Source organism: Lontra canadensis, unplaced genomic scaffold (genome assembly GCF_010015895.1).
Source record: "Lontra canadensis isolate GAN:19392208 unplaced genomic scaffold, GSC_riverotter_1.0 scaffold63, whole genome shotgun sequence".
Taxonomy (NCBI): domain Eukaryota; kingdom Metazoa; phylum Chordata; class Mammalia; order Carnivora; family Mustelidae; genus Lontra; species Lontra canadensis.
In genome coordinates, this window is record NW_022631057.1 from 708,184 (window position 1) to 731,665 (window position 23,482).

Sequence of the window (23,482 nt, forward strand, 5' to 3'; positions counted from 1 at the left end):
GTGAGCTACACTTACCATCATGGTAATAATGTAAACAGCAAGTGTTGGTTTAGCCAAAAATAGAGAAGCTATTCTATTAGAAGTTGAGAGTACATCTCAGATGCAAAAACCTCAGGTAGAAAGCAGTTAATATTTATAATTCATAAGTGAAGAAATAAGAGAAAAGACTTTAGAAAGGCAGAGGTAGATGTCAGAAACAACTGAATTAGAGAATCAGAAGGTGTTGCTGTTGAGGACAAGGACATATGCACAAGAGGAATGGAGACCAAAGACTCATTTATCTCAAGAAATCCTTGCAGCATGATTTGACTTCTGACCCAGAAACACATATTTCTTAAGCTTTCTGGATTTCCATTCGTTACCACTGCGAAACAGGGACAAAGATAGTACTTACCTATAAAACTACTATTGAAACCACATGACATAATTGGGTAAAAAATGGTTTTGTGAGCAGTCCCACTTCACTTGGACCAATTTTTCCATAGACAGGTTGAGTGAAGCCACAACTAAAACATAAGTTGTCCAAGAACTGAGGACCGGAATGTCAATTAATTTAATGCCAAATGGTTTGGCTATAGCTTGCTTGTCTTGAATTGTAGTTCTTTGTTATTCCCAAGAAAACCCATTTTTGATGGTTAAAAAGAAAATCTAATGCCAAATGTACATGAGTAGCAAGGAGAAATTAAATGAAAGAATATAAGTGTGTAAGGTCTATTGAAGCAGAGGTCTCTTATCTGATATCAAGGATGCTTAGAATAAATTGTGTATAACTGAATTTGACTCCCCTTCTAATTGAACTAATCATGTGTTCCTACACAAATCACACACGTTCCCAGCCCACAGGTTCCTCATCTATAAAAATGAAGAGAAGGAACACCTGCCCTGCATGGTTGTTGTGATGCTTAAATAAAACAATAAATGGGAAAGATCCTCGTGCAGGATCTGGTACAGTTTCTTCCCTGACAAAGGGTGGCAGCTACAACAACCCCATGTGAGTCTGGTCCTTCCATTCCTACCGTCAGCTAGGCAAAGCCTCCTGAGGGTGGACCCATCCTGTACCCTTTTCTCTCAATAACCTTTAATTAGATAACAGTACCTTTGCACTGTAGAAAGGCTGAACACATAAATGAGTAAAACCAAGAAAATATGTATCACAAATAATCCTGTCAGTAAAAAGCTAACCACCATTAATGTTGGAGGGTGTAACCTTCTATGCTCTTCTCTGCATTCGCAGGTACCTTTAAATAAAAATAAATTTTTGTTATACCTGTTATTCTTTATTCCTTTCCATCTTTCTTCAAAGTGAAATTATTTGAAAATCACTACTTTCAATGGTGGCTTAGTCAACTGGATAGATGTCCCATACCTCTTCTATGACATTTTTCCTGCCACCCCTCAGGGGATGGACGGTGGCCATTCCAGCTCTTATTCCAGCCTACTGGGTGGACTACAGGGTTCAGACCAGAGGAAAAAGCAAAAGCCCCCTTAAATTGTGTTTCAATATGTTCTGGCAATCACAGTACATTGATACCAGCTCAGCTCATCTCAAATGAGGCCAGCAGCTGCTCCATAGGCTTTTTAAAGCAGTGTTTATTTCTAGGTCTAGGGAGGAATGTGAGATATTTTGGAAGTCCTGAACATCTCTGACTCCTCAGAGCTTTATAAAATGCACACATATACACAAACATATATACATATACATATATACAAACACATAAACATACATATATGTATATGCGCACATACATACACACATATACATGTACTACATATATGTGTGTAACAGTTATAGCACACATACATAATATTCATTGCACATAAAGCATAAGTATACATTTTAAATGAATACATATTATAGAAATATACTGCACAATGTATATGTGCATTATTTTTGGGAAAGGGGGGCTAATTTCATCCTTCTATTGATAATAGGAACACTGGAACTCAAGCTCTGCTACCTTCCATGAGTAATGGGTTTTCTGGGAGGAAAAGAGCTAGATTTGGAAAGACACATCCAGAGCTTCAGCACGTACACAGTAAGATTTTGCTTTTTCCTAAGCTCATCTACTGAGAGCTGCTGGGCACGAGGCTATGACTCGAGTAACCACACTTACCTGTGCTGTAGAAGCAGGAACTGGGGGCTCTCAAGTAATGAGTCTAATCCCACAAGCCACCAATAAAGCCCATTTCAACCACTGACATTCAAGTGATAGATCTCATCTTTGGCTTAGTTAGTATTCTTTCCCGAGGTTACCATTCCCAAGGCCGGGAGACTGTGCGTGTACTTGACAGGAAGAAAGGACAGAAGCACCATGGCAGCAGTGATGATGAAAGGGTGACCCTGCCTTGCTTGTGCCTAACCTGACAGGGACGGGGAAGGCTGCAGAAGTCCGAGAACAGGCCAGACCTGCTCTCAACTCTCGACTCTCGCAGGCCACGAATGCATGGAAGTTGGCTCTAGTTCCAAGCCTTCTCTCTGCAGATAGCAGACTCTGTGATGGAAAGTTAAAAAAGAGCCTGTGAACAGACTTTTGCTGTGCTAAACGTATTCAACTAAAAGGTGGAATTATTTGCCACATTCCACCTCTTAGACCAGAGGGGTTAAAGCTTAGGTTCAGATTCTCACAGAGAAGAAAATGTGTAAGCAGTGAATTGCGCAGTGTGCTTCCTGCTTCGTAAACGATCCTTCGGAGTGGGAGACAATGGAGGGGGCACCAATAGGTCGTCATCCACCAAGGAACACACTGTTCAGAACAACATGCATTGCTTTTTCCAGACGGAGAGGCCTGGGTGAGTGCTAACAAGCTGGCACAACAGGCTATTTTGACGTGTGGGATTAATACGTTAATTTAATGCTCTCCTGTTTGGTTAAGTGGTTTGCATTTCTATATTTCTAAGTTTGGCATTCAAATCCCTTTATATGGGAAACCATTTGGCTTCTCTAGCTTCCTTTCCTCTTTCCTCCTGAGTGATAACCCCTCATCGGCCATGTCTGCCTCCTCACCTCCATGGCAACCCTATTCCTGACTTTAGGCTCTATGGGTGCTAGGCTCCTGAACCTGGAATGCCTATCTTCTCTCTACAGACCTATCCAAGCCCCTACTCTGAATTCTTCAGAGTCCTACTCATGCCCCAGCTCTTTAAATGAACCATTCTTAAAAGCTTAGCTCTCACTGACCATCGCACCTCGTAAACATCAGCTGCCCCATCACTCATCCTGCTCTCTGCTCATCATGCCTTACTCTGGTCTTCAACTGATGGGCACACATCTTGCATCTCCAGCTGGACCATGACCTCCTATGGCACCGGGAAAATGCCTCACAGTTCCTTCCTCCCACTATCAGTACCCTGGCCTGGAGACATAACCACTCTTTAACCTCACATTACTTTAACCCTTAATGGCGTGACCATCATTGATGACCCCTTCTAGGAAATACCCTCTTTCTCTTCGTTTCTGTGAAATTACCCTCTAGATTTTCCTCCACCTTCTGGGCCCTTCTCCTCCACCCAAGTTTCAAATCTTGATGTTCCCTGGGTTCAGTCCTGGGCCTCCACTTCTTGCTCTTTTTCTGCACTCTCTCTGGAACGTCTCAAACATTTTCCAGGCTCCAAAATACCAACTATATGCTCCCAATGTCTATCTCTAGCCCAGACCTTTCTTCTGAGCAATGCCAGGGAAGGCTAGGCCAATCGGTATTTACGATGTTTATGAAGACCAGACTCTTTTTTAATATAGATCACTTAGCTCTTCCTAGAGAAAACCTCTCATATCACAGTTTTTTGTTCTTGGGATTTTTTTTGTTTGTTTGTTTTGGTTTTTGCCTCTTTATTCCAAAGCAGACACCACAAAGATGACTATCCTGATAGGCCACACAAAATAACTTGTTCTTGGAGGGAACTAATAATAGACTCCACCATTACAAAATGACAGACTAGTACACTAAAGGCATTGAAGGACTGAAAGAGATGGAAAAATTAAAAAAAAGAAGAAAAGACATTTGGAGGAAGGGAACAGGTCTTTCACTCAGAGCTCCCTAGGGTTCTACAGTGTGTCTCCCACACAGGGTACAGAAAATGTTTTGTTTTTTTTTTCCTAAATGAGCAAATTAAGAAACAAAGAACCAGACTGATTTTGAGTAAATGGCCAAGTCTAGGAAGCCTTCTAGTCTTGAGAAAATGGCTTATCTACAATAAGTACTTGATCTCTGTTGAATCAAGCCAGGTATTAGAGAAAAAGAAGATCATGGGTCATTATCAAACAGAACTACTCTTCTTAGACTAAGTTTGCTTTGTAATCCTTCAGTGAGTTAGTCAGGGCTGGTGTCACTGACCTCAAGTGAAAATTTTTCTTATGAGGCCACCTGCTAATTGGTGGGCTGGTATTCCAGAGAACTAAGTAAGCATTAGTTGGATCATGACAATAACTCTTACAACTGACTGATCAATTTAAATCGACTGATCTAAAAAAAATAATAATAAAATAAATAAATAAATAAATTGACTGATCTCTCAAACGCATGGGATTTCTGAACCTACATCTTCAAAGTCAAACTGACCAATACAGCAGATAAACTGAATGAATATCATCACAGATCTGTGGTCTTTGGGCTCCTTCTGACACACCAGCTCCCTCCCAGAACCATTAGACTGACCCTCCCTGATTATCACTGGAGGCGCCTTTTCTCAATTAAGTCTATAAATAGAAATTTTACTGCTTCAGAGAGGATATAAATCAGCTCAGCAGGATACTATTGGGGCAAAGAAGAGAAGACAAGGGCTGCGGGGAGGAGGACATACTGAAATTACTCAATGAAATGAGCATAAAGGGTGGGGGGGGCGGTGAGCTACTTGAGATGTTGATTCTCCTTTTGTAGGAAAAACTGACAAGCAACCTGAAGGTATCTTCCTTCAAAGAAGAGGGCACACTGAGAATTGGCAAGAAGTAATGTCACTCTATTGATGTTTCAAAATGTTTCCACTTATTACAAGATTTCAATGCTGAACACAAATTCTAGCTCCCTCCTTGAGAGAGTGCTTGTATAGAGAAAAAGCATGTTGCTTCAGCAGTAACTCCTCTTCGTCCACCCAGTTCAGGTGCTTTGTGAAAGTACCTTTTGTCAGCTTCCTACAGCTCTGCACCCCAGTGAGTCACAAGCAATAATCCCCCCGCTCATAAAGCAGCAGGGTATCAGATAGGCTAATTCCTCCCCAACCTTTTCTTTCCTATATATATCTTTTGTTTACTGAGCATTAAAATAGCATTTTGCCATCACTAGTTCAATTACTATCTATGCTGCTAAGACAAAAAATAATCTCCCTGTATAATACTCCTAATCCTCAGCCTTAGGAAGTTCTTCCAGTATTCAATCTATATTCTTCATGCTGCTGTATGGGCCTACTTCCTCATATACTGCCCTCAATGAAGTCAGAAAACATTCATTCATTCATTTAACAAGTATTTACTACACACAGACTCTGTGTTAGGCATTTTGATACATGGATACAGGTCTCTGACTTCATGAGGCTTACAGTTCAGTGAAGGAGATAAGGATTAAACAAGTTATTGTACAAAAATGTTTCATTGCACCTATGATAAGTACAACAGAAGAGATCACCTGCAAGGTACCCAAAATGACATTACAGATAAAGGGCTGGTATCCAAGATCTATAAAGAAACTTCTCAAACTCAAAACCCAAAACACAAGTCGAAAAATGGGCAAAAGACATGAATAGACCACTTCTCCAAAGAAGACATACAAATGGCCAATAGACACATAGACACATGAAAAAATGTTCAACATCATTAGCCATTAGGGAAATTCAAATCAAAGCCATACTGACATACCACCTTACACCAGTTAGAATGGCAAAAATTGACAAAACAAGAAATAATAAATGTTGGAGAGGATGTGGAGAAAGGGGAACCCTCTAACACTGTTGGTGGGAATGCACGTTGGTATAGCCACTTTGGAAAAACAGTGTGGAGGTTCCTCAAATTTTAAAAATGGAACTACCCAATGTCCCAGCAATTGCACTACTGGGTATTTACCCCAAAGATGCAAACGTAGTGAAAAAGAAGGGCCACATGCACCCAGGTATTTATAGCAGCAATGTCCACAATAGCCAAACTGTGGAAGAAGCCAAAATGCCCTTCAACAGATTAATGGATAAAGAAGATATGGTCCATATATACAATGGAATATTACTCAGCCATCAAAAGGATGAATACCTAACATTTGCACCAACATGGGTGGGACTGGAAGAGATTATGCTAAGTGAAATAAATCAAGCAGAGAAAGACAATTATCACATGGTTTCACTTATTTGTGGAACATAAGGAATAGCATGGAGGACAATAGGAGAAGGAAGGGGAAAATGAAGGTGGCGGGTGGGGGGGAAGAACCATGAGATACTATGGACTCTGGGAAACAAACTGAGGGTTTTAGAGGGAAGCGGGGTGGGGAGATGGGTTAGCCCGGTGATGGGTATTAAGGAGGGCACGTATTTCGTGGAGCACTCAGTGTTATACACAAACAATGAGTCATGGAACACTACATCAAAAACTAATGATGTACTATATGATGACTAACATAACATAATAAAAAAAATTAAACAAAACAAGGTGCCCAAAATGATTTGTTAATCAGGACCTGATTGACTCAGGAGGGTCAGAGGAGGACAAAGATATCACTTGAACTGCAATCTGAAGGATAAAGAGGTAGAGGAAGAGGAGAGACAGCATCTTAGAAGATGGACGAGCCCATGTGGGGGTTCTGAGGCTGGACGGGCAAGATGTGCAAATGAAGAAAAGGAAGAACACAGTGTGAAGTGGGGGGTGGGAGCAGAGAGGATGGGGAGAGCAAATACATACCAAGTTCAAGATCAGGCAGGGCCTCATAGGTCATCTTAAATATTGGCAGGCTTAGTCCTAAAATAATGGGATACCGCTAAGGATTTTAAGAAGGATAACAACATGGTTAGGTTTTCAATGAGCAACATCACTCAGCACTGTGAGGATAATGAATTTAAAAAGACAAAAAATGGGATCAGGGAAACTAGTTACAAACTATCTGGTAGACTGGGCAAGAAATAAGAATAGTAAGATTAGGATGACTTAGCAGAAATGGAAATAATGTTTAAAAATAAGATCTACCTAGGAGATAGAATATACAGTATTCTATCAGGTAGAACTGAGGGACAGAAAGTATAAAGGGTAACTTGCTGGTTTTGGTCTTGAGTAACTAGATTGAGGATGACTTTTCTAGAAATAGAGAATGCTAGAGGGAATGGAGCTACTTGGAATTATAGGGGGATGGGCTATGCGAGTTCAGTATTACACATGCTAAGTCTGAGATATCTGTGAGATACACAAGAATGCAACATCTCAGTAGCCATTGGATATACGAGTACCTCGTCATTAATGAACACCATTTAAAATTATAGTCACAATCTACATTCTTTTACATTTTTTTCTGGATGGGGGTATGTTCTAGAATTGCACTAGTCAAAATGGAAGCCCCCAGCCATATGGGGGCTACTTACATATAATTAAAATTACATACATTTAAAAATTCATTTCTCGGTGATGCTAGCCACATTTCAAGTGCTCAGTGTGGCTTGGGACTCCTACACTGGACATATCCATTACCGCAGAAAGTTCAATTGGACAGCCCTGCCTAGAACACCAGAACGCTTCCCACAACACCCAGCTCTGATTAGCCTTCTGGTGAATGTTCAACTGCCATTCCATTAACACTGAGAAATCCTACTTTATTTTGTGCTGAAAAAAAAATATGGGACAAGAAGATATGATCATCCTTGTTACTCAAGGATCTTTCTACTTACCTTTAAAAAAACAGAAGAAGGATTAATGCCATGGAGAGAGTGTATGAGCAGCCTGTGGGAGAGGTGAACTCACATTGTAAAAATACTATCAGATCAATCATGGACAACTAATGTCAGAGGAAATTAGGTGCTAAGGAGATATTAAGTCTTCATTTGGATTAAGATAAAAGAATGGGGAAGGGCGCCTGGGTGGCTCAGTGGGTTAAGCCGCTGCCTTCGGCTCAGGTCATGATCTCAGGGTCCTGGGATCGGGTCCCACATCGGGCTCTCTGCTCGGCAGGGAGCCTGCTTCCCTCTCTCTCTCTCTGCCTGCCTCTCTGTCTACTTGTGATCTCTGTCTGTCAAATAAATAAATAAAATCTTTAAAAAAAAAAAAAAAGAATGGGGAATGGATTCATGAAAAGAGAGGGAAAGAGAATGACCCAAGTGGGGAAACAGTTTATTCAAAAGTTTACACAATATTTGGAATGCCAGCCCTGTGTTTTTGAAGGAAAACAGAATCTATGCTGAGCTCTATAAGAAAAAGAATAATGGAAGAAAAGTCTTTGGGTGGACAAGTGGAAGAACAACTAAAGAATCAACCCAATTGTATTATGCTGAGCAAAATAAGTCAATCAAAGAAAGACAATTATCATATGGTTTCACTCACATGTAGGTAGAAGAAATAGCATAGAGAATCATGGGGAAGGGAGGAAAAACTGAATGGGAAGATATCAGAAATGGAGACAAACAATGAGAGACTCTTAACTCTAGGAAACAAACTGAGGGTTGCTGGAGGGGAGGGGGGTGGGGGGGATAACTGGGTGATGGGCATTAAGGAGGGTACATGATGCAATGAGCACTGGGTGTTACATGGAACTGATGAATTACTGAACTCTACCTCTGCAATTAATGATGTGCCATATGTTGGCTAACTGAATTTAAAAAAGAATCAACCCAATTGTGCACAGACTTAACACTGTGGCTAACTCTGACACTGAGCTAACCACTGGGGATATAAACAGTAATGGAATCCTGATCTCATACTCAAAGAGCTCCTCAACTGCATAGCCACAACCAACTACCAGGCTGCCCAAATAGAAGATGATAAAATAGGTTTCACGGGGCGCCTGGGTGGCTCAGTGGGTTAAAGCCTCTGTCTTCAGCTTGGGTCATGATCCTAGGGTCCTGGTATCGAGCCCCACATTGGGCTCTCTGCTCAGTGGGGAGCCTGCTTCCTCCTCTCTCTGCCTCTCTCTCTGCCTACTTGTGATCTCTGTCAAATAAATAAATAAAATCTAAAAAAAAAATAGGTTTTGCAAAATATGTTCTCGCTCAACAAATATGTACCCTAAATACCATTTCATAATACACAAGATATACATCTCACCAAAAAAGGCACACTCAAAAGTTACTATACACTTAGGTGTGTGATTTGTGGATGGAAGCTCAAATGAGTCAAACACATGAGGGTCCTGGACCGAGTGTGATGAGGCAGAGCAGTAACGTGCTTCCTGTCAGTAGGGTTTCCACTGTCTTAATTTTTAACCAAAATTAACAAGCCATAGGCCAGATAGCACAATTTTGGTTATTCCTTTAACATTTTAGATTTTTAATATTTGTCAATAACATAAGCCATGGCTCAAAGTCTACAGAGCAGTGCTTACCATTAAGTTCAAGGTTAATTTTAGACCCTTCATGAAGGAATGTGGAGATGTGTTACAGGGCTTCAGCCTAGGCTGAAAAGAATTCTCTGACTTTCACAGATAATAATTGGGTTTCAGGCTTTGGAAGATGGAGATTGAAACCTTGATGATACCACCTTTTGTGGTTTTTCTTTGTGCTACATAGCTATGACTATCATTGAAATTCCATTTTCTATTGAGATTCACTGACATTTCTTTCCTGCTGATTGCTGGGTACTACTACTGAATAAAATATTTATCTTTAAACATACATGAGCATATTTAAATTCCTTCAGATGTATTATTTTGCTATGTGCTTTGTATCAGTTTTTATTGAAATAACGGTCTACTTTTACTATGGCTATTTTTATAGGAAAAAAATGATTAATCTTCTATTCTATGTATTCTATTTGGTGGTGTTGGGCTTCTGAAATATATTTGCTTTAGTTGCATATACTAGGGGAGCTTAGGCACATTAATCACTGCTCAGTAAATTTCTTGTGTTTTATTGCCTGCCGTGAACACTGATGACAGCATATTCTTCTTAGCCACGTTTTTCAGGGGTATCAGAATACTGCTGCATATTAAGAACTGACAATTTCCTACAAGATTCTAATACACTGTATATCAATTTTATATGATAAAACATTGGTGTACCCTATGTGTATAAAATGCCTAATTTTCCAAATCATTTTCCTGTGGAATCAGAATGTGTCTTAAGCACTTAGCTGTGTGTGTGTGTGTGTGGGGGGGGGGTTATGCTACAGTAACAGTACCTATCAAATTAGCCAAGATTAAAAATGCCACCACTACTCAGTACTGGCAAGGGCATCCTTGTACACTGTTGGTAGGAAAGTAAATTGGTACACTTTGACTGTAGAGCGGTTAAGGAAGGGTGAAGCTGTATGCAAGGCAGAAAGGGGTGAGGAAAACCTTTACTTAGCAATTTTACATATAAGAATTCGTTCTGGTTATGATACTCATCTCCATTTGGACTGACAACTGCAAAGAAAATTGGAATGACACAATTGCCAATGATGGCATAGCCACATAATGGAGTTCTATGTGGCCATTAAAAGGGCTTGTTAGAAATGGATTTGGTGACATAGAAAGGTGGTCCTCATACATCCATGTCTCTAGAATAACAGCATTTGTCTTAAACGTTATACATGTGTGCATATATATATAAAGAAAAAGTTAGAATAGTTGTAACAGTTTTTGTTAAAGAGGTATTTTTCTTTTCCTCTTATGTGAATTTTCTTATTTTTGTGCAATAGGCATGCATTGCTTTGAAACACTTATGTAAAACAGAAAACAACAAACAAACAAACAAAACCCCTGCTAGCTCTGGGCACATACTCTTTGAACCCATCTGGCAAGAATGACCCATGTTGGGGTGAATCTGATGACTGCCTTCCCCCATGGCCAGTCCACCTGGCTCAGCTGTCCCCAACCACCTGCTCACCACGCTGTGCCGGACACACGGGGTCTGTACAAGCCTCTGGACTGCATTCTCCACGGTGACTCCCAGCCAGTTGAGGGCCGCCCAGCACCAGAGATAGTCATAGCCACCATGCCAGAAGCTCACAAAGGCAAACGTCACTGCGGTGGAAAACAGTGTCCCCAGGAGGCCGTGCTGGGACCCGCCTACTGGAATGTACACATACCTAGAGAAAGAAGAGGCGGTTAGGAGCCATGCAGTGGGCTGTCTCTTCGCTACCACCGGCTTCTGCCCTTGGTTCTCCTGTCACACATTGCTAGCGACCATGTGGAACTCCTTCCCTGGTTCCCGGGAGCCACAGAGTACTCCCTGCATTCTCCAACACACCAGCAACGGGCAAAAACACAAGCCTCAGTTCTGAGGGGCTTGAGGTTAAACGAACGCACAGGCTCAAGAGCTCTCATTACCAGAGCAAAATAGCACTTACGAGAGACAGGGTGAGGCGTGGTGAATTTAGTTTCTAAAAGGGGTGTGCCCTGCCCTGGAAGCCTAATCACAGAAGGACAATTAAGCTTCCAATTACATGGGTACACCAACCTTCAAGACAGGTATAGATTTTACAGCTCAAACTATTATGTTTATGGTAAGCCCAATATTTAAGCACAATTGTTGCAATCAAGCTCCTAAGTAGGGGCACCTGGGTGGCTCAGTGGGTTAAAGCCTCTGCCTTCGGCTCAGGTCATGATCCCAGGGTCGTGGGATGGAGCGCACATTGGGCTCTCTGCTCAGCGGGGAGCCTGTTTCTCTTCCTCTCTCTCTGCCTACTTGTGATCTCTGTCTGTCAAATAAATAAATAAAATCTTTTTTAAAAAAAGCTCCTAAGTAGCAGGAGCTAGATGCAGAACAGGGGTGCCAAGACCCATTGCTCAGGCTTCCCAGGCAAGTTGCCCAGAAGGAGTAGTGACTTTGCAAGTGAAGGGAAGAGCTCTGTGCTCACAGGTCAGCCAAATTATTACCCAGAATGCACAGCATCCCCAGGGTCTGCTCTCTACCGCTGAGGCAGCTCTATGACTGCACAGAAGCAGGACTTTAATTGGTATTTTCCAGCTAGGGTTGGGCAAAACTCACACCTTGGGTTGGTAGAATCTAGAGAGCTAGGAGAAAAGCCTCCTGGAAGCAGCCTTTTTTTTTTTTTTATAATTTTATTTTTTATAAACATATATATATATATATTTTTTTTTCCCCCCAGGGGTACAGGTCTGTGAATCTCCACGTTTACAAACTTCACAGCACTCACCATAGCACATACCCTACCCAATGTCCATAACCCCCCCTCCCAACCCCCCTCTGCCCAACAACCCTCAGTTTGTTTTGTGAGATTAAGAGTCACTTATGGAAGCAGCCTTTTAAAAAAAACCCAGAGGTCTTTGATCTGTGGTGAGTGCATCTTTGTTCAACCTTCTTCCAGGAAGGAAAATGAAATCTCCTTTTCCTGAATATACAGTGTGTCCCAGGCACAGCACTACACACTTCACACACATTACGTGCTTTGATTCTTTGAAGCACCACATGGTTTACACCTGCTGTTCCAGTATGCCAGTCAGTTTACAATATACAATTTGTGTATTAATATTTTGTAGGAAATCTTATTTTGAAAACCATTTTTGAATAGAACAATTTTACAGAGAAGTCTAAAAAAATAAAAATGAAAACCACTTCTCAGTCAATAAATATTTCAAAAAACTATAGGATGGGTATTTTTAAATATACTCCTTCACTCTCAAATGTGCTCCAGTTTAGATAAAATTATACGATCAGCTTAAAAAGGCCCATTTTTGTAGGCTAGAAAACGGAGGCTAGGAAGTTAACTTGAGCAAGGCACGCAACCAGGAAGGAGAGGAGCCATCCTGCAACTACGGCCCCAAAATTCATGCTCTCCACCACACCCACATCATACCCTCCAATCTAAAACCAGAGCGCACGTGAGAAAGTAGCCATTTCAGAAATAAGTGAAGCAAATAAAATGCCTTCTCTTGTGCAAAAACAAGACCATCCAGGCAACTGTATTCACAAACACGTATCAAGTGCTCACTACAGATTACAGGATCCTCCAGCTGCTGTCAAGCATTTATGCAGGCCTCCAGGGCAGTTTTGGCACTCTGGGAAACCTAGAGACCTGAAACACTGATCCACCAAAAAGGACAGGTGCAAACATGGCCCAGCATTAAGCTAGACGATACACTATAAAGTAGACCAGGAGAGTTTGAGTGTGGGGCAGGGACTGAATGGAGGCAAGTGGACCATAGCCTGGCAAGGCCAAGAGGATGAATTTTGCTGGGGCAAGGGGAGAAGGTGGGTGCTATATCATGGACCTAGAAGGGCTAGACAATGAGCCAGAAAAGCCTGACAACCCCGGGGCGCAGTAGTTTTAGTTGGTGCTCTGCTGCCCCCTAGAGGTGTCTTGGTTAGTGGTGCGAACACTCCTCAGCAGGAGCAAAAAATGGGCCACAATTCGCTCTAGCCTCCTACGTGCACGGAGGGAGCTGCTGCCCCATCATGGTACTCCATGAGTCTGCACTTCACTTCCTACAATGCTGTGTGTAAGAAGCTTGCAGGCATATACATGAGCATATATTGCACACACATATATATGCATGCCTGATAGGTATGTATGTATACATATATGTGTATATGTATATGTATATGTATAGAGGCAGCAGGAGAGGGGAAATAGGTGTTCAAACCAATTTCAAAAGAATGAGGAATGGCTGCTATTGACAGAAACTATCAATAATTTTGTAAAAAGAGGTAATACTAATACCAACACTCCGCTCTCCCAAGATAACTATTTCATGTTGACCTCTTACTGTATCTCACTATGTTAAGGTGAGCGGTCCTCTATACGTCAGGAAACCCAGTGTAGAATAAAAGCCTCTCATCATCCATCCACACCAACAGTCCCTCATATTGGATTCAACTCCAAGAAGGACATGTTCTCATGCTTGTGACGAGGAAGTGTCTAGCCCCATAATTACACGCACAGCTATTTTAGGGACTCTTGGCACTATGGCTTTGTAACTTTGCCTTCCAAATGACAGCCAACAAAAATCTAAGAATTTCTTTTATTCCTAAAATTCATATACGGCAGGTCTCCAAGGACATGAGGCTGCTTATTATAAACCTGAAGAGGGTCTGGCTTCCAGACTGGAAGATAAAAATCCCTTCTTCATTCTTAACCTCTGGAAGGCAAGAGGTGCGTCAAAAAGGAGACTAAACAAGTTATTTTCTTTTACAAATTCTACCAATCTCATGTCAGTTCCATGATTAATAAAAGCAGAAATGTCTCTCTTGCAGAAAAGCAATAGTATGACCCCACTCACTGAGATCCTCTGCACAGTGAAATTGATTTCCCAAAGGAAGAAAGCTTTCAGCACCGCCTTCCCCGCAAAGCAAAAAATAAAAAGATTTTTCCTGTCAGTGACTGTGAGCTTCAGTCTGCACAGGGCCTGCCCCTGCCAGGCGGCCTCATGTGATCACTGCTTGCAGAGAATGCTGCTTGAAGGAGTTAGCATCCATCCACAGCCGCCACCTTAATTTAAAACCACCTCACGGAACCAGCACAATATAGCAAACCTCCAACTCAGGAGGAGGAACTTCTATAAATTGGAGATGTTATTAATAACGTCTACCCTTTACGGAGTGTAAAGCACGTGAGCCAGGTGCTTTATGTATACTATTTCTAACCATTACAACAACCTAGCAAGGAACTAGTAACTAGGCCTGTTTTATATAGAAGAGGTGAAATTTGAACCTAGAATGTTCTGGTTTCAGAACTCCCAGGCCTAGGTTCTATTTTGCCTTTTTTGTTGTTGTTAATAGAAACATTTCTTGGTGGTATGTTCCTCTTATTTAACCAAATCTTCAAAACAGTCTCCACAAAAACATTCACTTGGCATTTGGGCCAAGGAACACTGGGCCAGAAGTCCAGGGGTATAAGTTCAAGTTTTAAACAGACTAACTAGTTTCCTTCTGTCCCACAAGTGGATACGTGCTATCCTGACCAGGCTGGCATCCTGTAGATGTCGGACTATAAAGAAGTGGGAGGTGTAAGGGCATCTGGGTGGCTCAGTGGGTTAAGCCTCTGCCTTCAGCTCTGGTCATGATCCCAGGGTCCTGGGATTGAGGCCCACATCAGGCTCTCTGCTCAGCATGGAGCCTGCTTCCCCCTCTCTCTCTGCCTGCTGCTCTGCCTACTCTCTCTCTCTCTCTCTGTGTCAAATAAATAAATAAAATCTTAAAAAAAAAAAGTGGGGGGTAAAAAGTCAATGGTCGGGTGCAGGTTTGGGGGGTTGCTGAGTAGGTATACATGAAGGGAGAAGAAAATATGTGGCTCTTTCGCAGATCCACTATGAGAAACAACTCAGGAATATGTCCTACAGTTGAGGAGAGGGGTGGTGAAAATCCATGTGGCAAAAGCACTAATCTTAAAACTGTAACACTCCCTTTCCAAGACTACACAACAGCTTCCCAGCTTGACATATTATCTTCAAACTCTTTGCTGAGGCCTAATCCCTAACCCGCCTTGAGGTAAGAGGATGAGGGACAGGGGATACTGAATGACTTCGTTTCTACTCTCTGGTAGAATGAGGTGAGGTGGGCTTGCAGGGTCCCAATCTTCAATTACCTTGTGCTTGGCAGGGCTGGTCCATCCTACTCCAGCTCTGCCATCTTTTTCTATCCTTATTTCCCACTAGTTCTCTTGGTAAATCATGAAATCCTGAACAAATGGGGATTTCACACCTCCACGCCTTTGGTAATACCATGTTCACATTCTCCAACCTCTCTGGTTTTCCAACTTCTGTTCAGCCTACAAAATTTTGTCCCTTTTCTATCTCTTCCCAGAAGTCTCTTTTGAATATGCCCACTCTTCTGTTTAACCCAGAGCACCTACTCTCTGTACCACTGACTGAACAGTTATTCACCAAAAAATGTCTCCTCTATTATACTGTCATTTCAATTAAGTCGTAAACTTCTTTACGGAAGGACTAGATGTGTGATGTGTGAACATGCGTGCATGTGTTATTATATAGTTCCTAGTCAACGGTATTTATGTACCTAGCAACATAATTTTCACAGTCTCCAATAGCTTTTAAACTTGTGATATATTATCACAATGGCCACAGACCTATTATAAGCAATCAGGAACCAAGGGAAGACTGTAAGGTCCTGCCCCATTACTGGGAGAAACTTCAGAGGACACTTGTTCCTAAAGAATACAGACACTTGAAGGACGTAGAAGTCTCTCCACACTTTGTAATCCTACCTCTCCTATTAGGGTCAAAAGCATGTGGCTCCAAACCACTAAACCTATCCTAACCTCAGGAGAATTCACAGATGACAAGTACTAGGCTTGTAAAGATAAGAGCCATTAGTAGCGGGAAGGGCAAGACATTGTTGGTGAGGTGACCTCACCTTGGCTTCACCTGGGCTCTAAGAGGAGCTCCTAGGAGGAGTTCTTCGCAGAGCTGGCCAGGCTCTCCTAAACCCAGCTGTCACAGGCAATAGCTCCCTGAACTGACCCTGGCTCTAACCTTGGCCCACATTTGCGTTCTCTCTCCCACAACCCAGGCCAACCGCCATCCTTTGGGTAGTAGACAAACAGCTGGTGTTTAGACCTCACAAAGGAAGCTACAGATCTGCTTATAAAAAAAAGCTTTCAAAAGAACATGCACACAGTAAAGAAATCACTCTGTCTAGTACAGATCATAATGGAATTTTAATAAGTAAAAACCAGCAGTTGGTTAATGGACAACTCTAGACTTTATCATCTACAGAAGGCTAAAAGAGGTCTATGTTCAAAGCAGAGAGCACATTTTGAGCTGGGCTAATTCTTGGCTCTTTTACTGAGAGATGCTGGCTGTATGTTTTGAATACAACTCTGAAAAATTGCTTATTAAAAATGATATGTCCTATTTGGCAACAGAATATTGTGGAATTTATAAAACAGAGTTTAAGCTCAGGCTATATTTAGTCTGCATTTAAACTTCCAGGTTCATGTAATTAGATGCCAACATTTTTTTTTAATTAATCTTTTCATTCCACAAAGTCTATAGCTGAGTGGGTTGAGGTGCTGTCCTGATAAACTCAAGCCTGTAAACATCTATCCTGGAGAAAGATTCCGTTCTAACTTCACAGACTGAAACTCAGACTCTAGCTCCCTGAAACCTCTATCTTCTTCACCACAGAAGAGGCTGACAGAGGATGAATGGCTCAGCCCAGCCTTCCTCAAGTAGCAACATCAGCAAAGCCTAGGGCAAGCAGGAGGGCAGTGCTTAAGACCTGGAGATGTGACCTTGTTTCTGCTCTGCCACTTACCAATCTCTGTAACCTTGAGCTCATCAATTAAGCCTACTCAGCTTAAGTGTGTACACGATCCTATGCTAGGAGCACTGAAACCCTCTTTGGGTATGAGCTGCTATGAAGATCAGAGGAGACAATATATGTGTAAGGAGTTTGGAGATGTCAACACTCCATACGAACAGGAGGAGGCATGTTACTAATAATGAGCCAGCAGCAGCACACTTGCATTCAAGAAAAAACAAAATGCCATTATCATAATATCAGATTATCATAATGATCAGATACCATTCCTGTATCTTCCATAAGCATTTGAAGGCACCAAAGCTCTGAACTGCTTGCTCAGAGATGTTCTCTACTTAAAACCATTAGCCTTATGTAAGCCACCGTCAGAACCAAGCTGCTTAGCGCTCAGGGGTCTAAGCTATGGATTCAACACCCACCCATGAGGACTTGTTGATTAGGCTTAGCTCAGATGGAGGCCAGCTGTTCTCCAAACATCTGATCCTGGCTGTGGAGGGGCCTGTAGAGGGTACACGGATGGGTCAGGGTACAGTAGCCCCAACCACAACTTGGTGCATCACCAACATCTCACTTACAATCACTGTTGGCCTTCCACTCAGGTTCATACCTAGAGAATACAAGAGCCATCTGACCAAATCCTGTCCTTATAATGGGTGACTACTGGGTGGGCAGGGCCTCAAGAATGTGCTTTTACAGGTTTACTCATTCGACCAGTTTAAAGCAGCCTGATAACGCTCCAGAAGGTTCCATCCTCAGTGATACATGAGTCTCTGCAGCACTACAATTCTCACACTACAGACTGGAACTAAAAAACAAACAAACAAACAACTCTTTAACACGCAATACTTCCAAAGTAACTTCCGGTCACATGTGGGGGAAGGAAAGACCCAGGTAGAGGTGACCACAGACAGGGGTACACAACTGCTTCCCTTCACGGGGTTTCAACCTTCTTCGGCTTAGGAGCACACTGAAGCCTCGGCTCTGGGGCCCGTGTCTATTTTGGGTTATAAATAAACACAATATGAAACAGATTCTTTAGAGATTTGAGCAGAGGAGAGAGAGCGGGAGTTTATACTCTTTAGTGCCACGGAGCTGAGTCTAATCGCTAATAAAAAGGTCCTTGAGCCTCAGTTTAATAACCACCAAGATTTCCTGGCTGCCTGCCTGTCTCCCCACCTTCCTCCCAAGAGGATGCTAAAAGCATCTATAAGCTTCCCTAGACCAGACGAAAAGGAGAGGTGTATGGAATGTCAGACGAGAAGGGGCAAACCCAGCTGTCTGCATGATGTAGGTCTGTATGATTCCCCATCTCACAGTCAGAGGGAAAGGGTTAAGGGGAAAGACACCATCCTCTGCTGCTCCTAACACATTTCCCAGCCTTTGTTTCATCGGCAGCTCCCAAGCCCGGTGTCAAAATTACGGCACTCCCAGGCACACAACTCCTCTCCTAAGCAACTGTACTGTTTTCTCATATGCTCCCTTTCGATCTCTGCCTCTCACCCACATCCTATCCAGTGCCATCCTTCTGGTCTAACCTTCTAATTTATTTATCATGACTGTTAGGGAAATGTTCACTTCAAAATGAACTTGTACAACTCAACTCAAAAGTTGCTGCGCTGGTACAATGCCTCAAGGGTCTCTAGAACAAAGTGCTCTGAAGACAAGTGCACTAAAGAAATGCTTAACCGAGAGCTGAGGCATTTCATTCTCCATCTGGGTTTATGGTGTAATGATTGTGAGACATCTGTGTTAGGGCCCCACAGAGACAGGGCCCACGGCCCTGATGGATATATCATCTATGTTCCCACAATAACACAGTATCTCACACATAAAGTCCAGTTGATTGGTCATGCAGACCAAAACAAAAATTAACAGCTAAGGAAAGGACAAGGCAACTTCTGTGTCCTGGGGAAGCATCTAGTCTGACAATGGTAGCCAAGATCCTTATCCTCAGGGGGTCCTACCTACAATGAATTCCCATGGCAATATATCCTAAATTAAAACCTATCTACCTGGCTTTTCAAAGTCATTCTCCAACTGGCTCTCTCCTATGCCACCAACTCCATCTTCTGAGTCTGCAAAATAGGCTTTCCACTCTAGTCAGTGAACTGCATTTTTACACAAGTTTGGGCCCTATAATCATGTCAGCCCATCCCCCCCACCATGGACGACCCCTGGCCATCATTGCCACCATCTGATTTTTCCAAATGAGTTCAACATTCAAGGAAAATTTCCCCTGCCAGTCTCACAGAATGCTGGTGGCCCTTTGATTCTTCCTCTCTTCAGAATACATGTATTCACTGGGCCTAATTTCCTCAGACTTGTCCCTGTGCTGCTTTCTAGCATTTCTGAGTGACTTCATCAGGTCCGCAGGTAGGTACAATTCCCCACCTCACAACCAAGACATTGAACAGGGAAATGCCACATTTCCCTTATTTCCTCCAGAGTCTACCTTAGCCTCTGAATTCAGGGGATGTTCAGTAAATCCTAACCAATTTCCTTCTTTCCCTCATCCTCCTCAATTCCCTGATTCCCTGATTCCTTCCTCTTCTTTTTTTCTTTGACTGTCACTCTCTCTAAACAAAAGATGATTCTCTAGTTAGAACGTATGGCTTCATTAATAAATGTCATCATTCACATCTGCCACTACATTGTCCTCTAAGGTGCTGCAGGTTTTGCAGAGTTACATTTACAAAGTCAGACTAAATCACAGATACCAACAGGAGATGTCCTGAGCCAGGGGATAGCTGGCAGGACTGAGAGGTGGAACATGTGCCAACTCCAACTTCCCCAGGAAACTGCCAGAGCTACCCAAAAGAAAAGGGAGAGTTAACCAAAAAGCAAAACTTCAGTGCTAAATGTTTTTTTAAAGATTTATTTATTTAGAGTGCAGAGCAGAGGGAGAGGGAGAAAGAAACTCAAGCAGACTCCATGCCCGCCGTAGAGCTCAATGCCAGCCTCGATCTCACAACCCTGAGCCAGAACCAAGAGCTGGACACATAACCAACTGAGCCACCTAGGTGCCCCAATGTGTTAAATGTTTTTAAAATTAAAATACCTAAGTTGGGAGGTTTAAAATTTTAAATGTTAACTTTAAAAACTTCAAATAAAATCATGGACATGACCATCAGTGTTAGGTACCTGTGAGCAGAGGGTGTTCTTGAGGTCAACAGGAGTGTGGCTTTAACCCTTCAACTTTTGGACAATATCTCTTCCTCTGCCATGAATGTCACTTCCAAGTCCAGTGTGTGTTTTGGCTGTAAGAGTAGAACTGAGCTGAAGGGTCAAAACCATTGCTGGACCTGGATTAATGAATGAACACACACACACACACACACACACACACACCACCTTAGAGCATAGAGAAGGGTGGGAGTCTGGATGGGTAAGTCACAGTCATGGACTTCAGAATGCTGGTTCCTTCTCTGGGCCTTGGTTTACAACTAAGAAGAGATCAAGGGCTAAGGGAGAACTAGGGGGTGACGTCTCTGGCTTGGAACATAAATGTTCTAGAATGATCATTCACAATGGCATGCTGTTTTGCTACTGGTTTCTGCTAAAACAGAGACGATCTGTCTTTTCTAATGGATTTTCAAGACATGGAGTACCTGAATTATGAGCTTATGCTTCTGAGTTCCCCATTTCTCCACCTCCCTGTTGCCATACAGCTAACTCATGAATTAATATGAAATGCATGAGGAAAGGGTTATCTGAAGGAAGCCTGCAGGGAATCCTGACTCAAGGTGATGAATCTTTTCCTGGTAGCAAATTTCCATCCACCAATTTATCTGCTTTGCCAATTCAGACATTTATATTCTGGACCTCCTTAAAGAGTAATAACCGATTGGTAAAAAAATGCTCATTTGGGGTGGCCATAGATGGGGTTCAATGCCCAGAAAGGGCGAAAAGTGGGAGAAAAATTGCCAACAGATATCATACATGCACCATTTTATTTTTTTAAAGATTTTATTTATTTATTTGACAGACAGAGATCACAAGTAGGCAGAGAGGCAGGCAGAGAGAGAGGAGGAAGCAGGCTCCCTGCTGAGGAGAGAGCCCGATGTGGGACTCGATCCCAGGACCCTGAGATCATGACCTGAGCCGAAGGCAGAGGCTTAACCCACTGAGTCACCCAGGCGCCCCTACAGGCACCATTTTAAACACAAGGCCATTCAAGACTGTTTTCAGGAAGAAGAAAAATAATAGTCTCAGGTGCCGAATGATTTTCAGAAAATAATCAAAGCAAAATGGCTGCTGGTAGTAATAATGAGGCTACTCCCCTCCGGACTGAAGTCAGCACTCTGACAAATCAGTTCTGACAGCACTGTTTCGACTGCCTCTCATTTGTCATAATTATGATCCATAATCCCTATCAGGCATGATACCTTTTAAGGCCTGGCTCTGGAAGGAAAAACTGACAATGCTTGAGTCTGGGCGTGAATGGCAATAAATCTGCAATGCCATCCAACACAACCATGCTAGCCCAACATTTACGGAAACAAAAAAAGAACATCATTTCATGCCCGGAAAACAATGCCCCAATAAGTATTTTCCCCTTAATGCAGTGAGAGGCTGCCCAGATGACACTGCTTATTCGAAAGATCCCACGGTAATTGAATGAACCCTTGAGTGCACATTAGAGATTAATATTTTAAGAGCTGGCATTTTACAGAGACAGTCTAAGAATGACATTCAATGTGTATCACAAAAGGCAGAGTCTTCTGTAGATTAAAAATGCCACCATTCATGCAGTAAAATCATAAGAAATCCACTGACGTCAGACGTGGAACTGGATATTAACATGGTAATCCGTGTTGGAAAGCATCCCTTCCCCAAGGCTGGGGATAGAAGTAGGCCATAAGAATGGCATTTTACTTTCTTCCTGGGCTCCTTCTCAAGTGCAGTTGAGATGAGGAAGGAAGTTTTATGAGCTGGAGGGTACTGTGCTTGACTTTTACCTTACTCCTGAGAAAGGTGGGCAGAGAGAATGGGGAGTAACATAGTGGTCCCCAGCTACGAGTGCCTAATGGGGATGCAATGACAAATGAGGTCTTGCATCTAGATAAGCAGAGAGGCAGCTGGGGTTCAAATAAAAGAAGTGTTATTCCCAGATCTTCCCTCTCACATCACGGTCCTGACATCCAAGACTATGGCCAGTGAAACCACAGACAAGGGCAGCTCCCAAGAGGAGCCATTTCATGGCGGCCAAAGAGCAACAGCATCTCCTCAGAGCTCCTACCTGCTTGTGGCATCTCATCTGCCTGGGGTACATCCACTAATACAAATCTAAGGCCCAGTAACCAGTGCAGCAGGCCTAGGCTTCCAACACCATCACCCTTCCTAATGAGAAAGGAAAAGGCGTGGAAGAAATGCGATCAATCTGGGTCATGTGTTCAAATACAAAGTGTAGGGCAGAAAGTAGCTGACTGAGTTTACTATCTCCACCTGGGTAGCACTGATGAAGTTTATTTTGAGAGCTCAACTGACACACCCTTTTTCCATTCCATGATCATGGCTAGGAGACAGGGAACCTACTTCCAGAACATTCCCCCTTCTTCTAGAAGAAGTTTCTGGAACGCACAGGAGAGAGGCATGGCTGCCTATATTATTGAGCATGGAGGTGCTAAGATGCAGCTGTGAGCTTTAAACATCGACTCTTCTCAGGGAGCCAGAAGCCAAGAACCATGCAAGGGACACTAGAGTGGGTGAGAGGTAGGGGGCAACAAATCTATTCTTGAGTTCAACTGCAGGATCAGTATTCCAAGCCCGTCTGGTTGTCATTATGTCTGCCACACTTTCCTGCTGCATCCCAGTCATGACAAGACCTCTGAGACTTTAGGCTGGACTGGAGGGCTCTGCCTTAGTGACCTCCACTGGGAGTCTCAGTACTGCGATTCTCAGTCCCATCAGCTCTCCATGTTCCAGCTCTTTAGTGAGGAGTTTGCTGGAGGGATGGAAATCTCAACACCACACTGGATGTCAAGGGGACTCCCAACTGACATTGGCTAAATGGTCTCCCCAGCCTGAGGACCCTTCTGCTCCTCCCACCAACACCCAGCCCTGGCTGAGACTGTCTCTGGCTGTTTCTTGTCCTCAGCACCAGCAGCTGCACATGTGGCTGCCTCTGGCACAGGTACAGAACCTTTGGTGT

The 23,482-nt window shown here is 42.8% G+C and overlaps 1 protein-coding gene across 2 annotated transcripts in view; it reads right to left on the reverse strand.

Moving 5' to 3' along the window:
• Positions 1 to 23,482, reverse strand: part of HHAT (hedgehog acyltransferase) — a 320,626-nt gene that overhangs the window by 79,553 nt on the left and 217,591 nt on the right. For both annotated transcript variants that reach the window (XM_032878104.1, XM_032878103.1), the window contains exon 10: positions 10,975 to 11,176. In XM_032878104.1, coding sequence (XP_032733995.1) covers positions 10,975 to 11,176 — 202 coding nt within the window. The remainder of the gene's footprint in view (positions 1 to 10,974; positions 11,177 to 23,482) is intronic.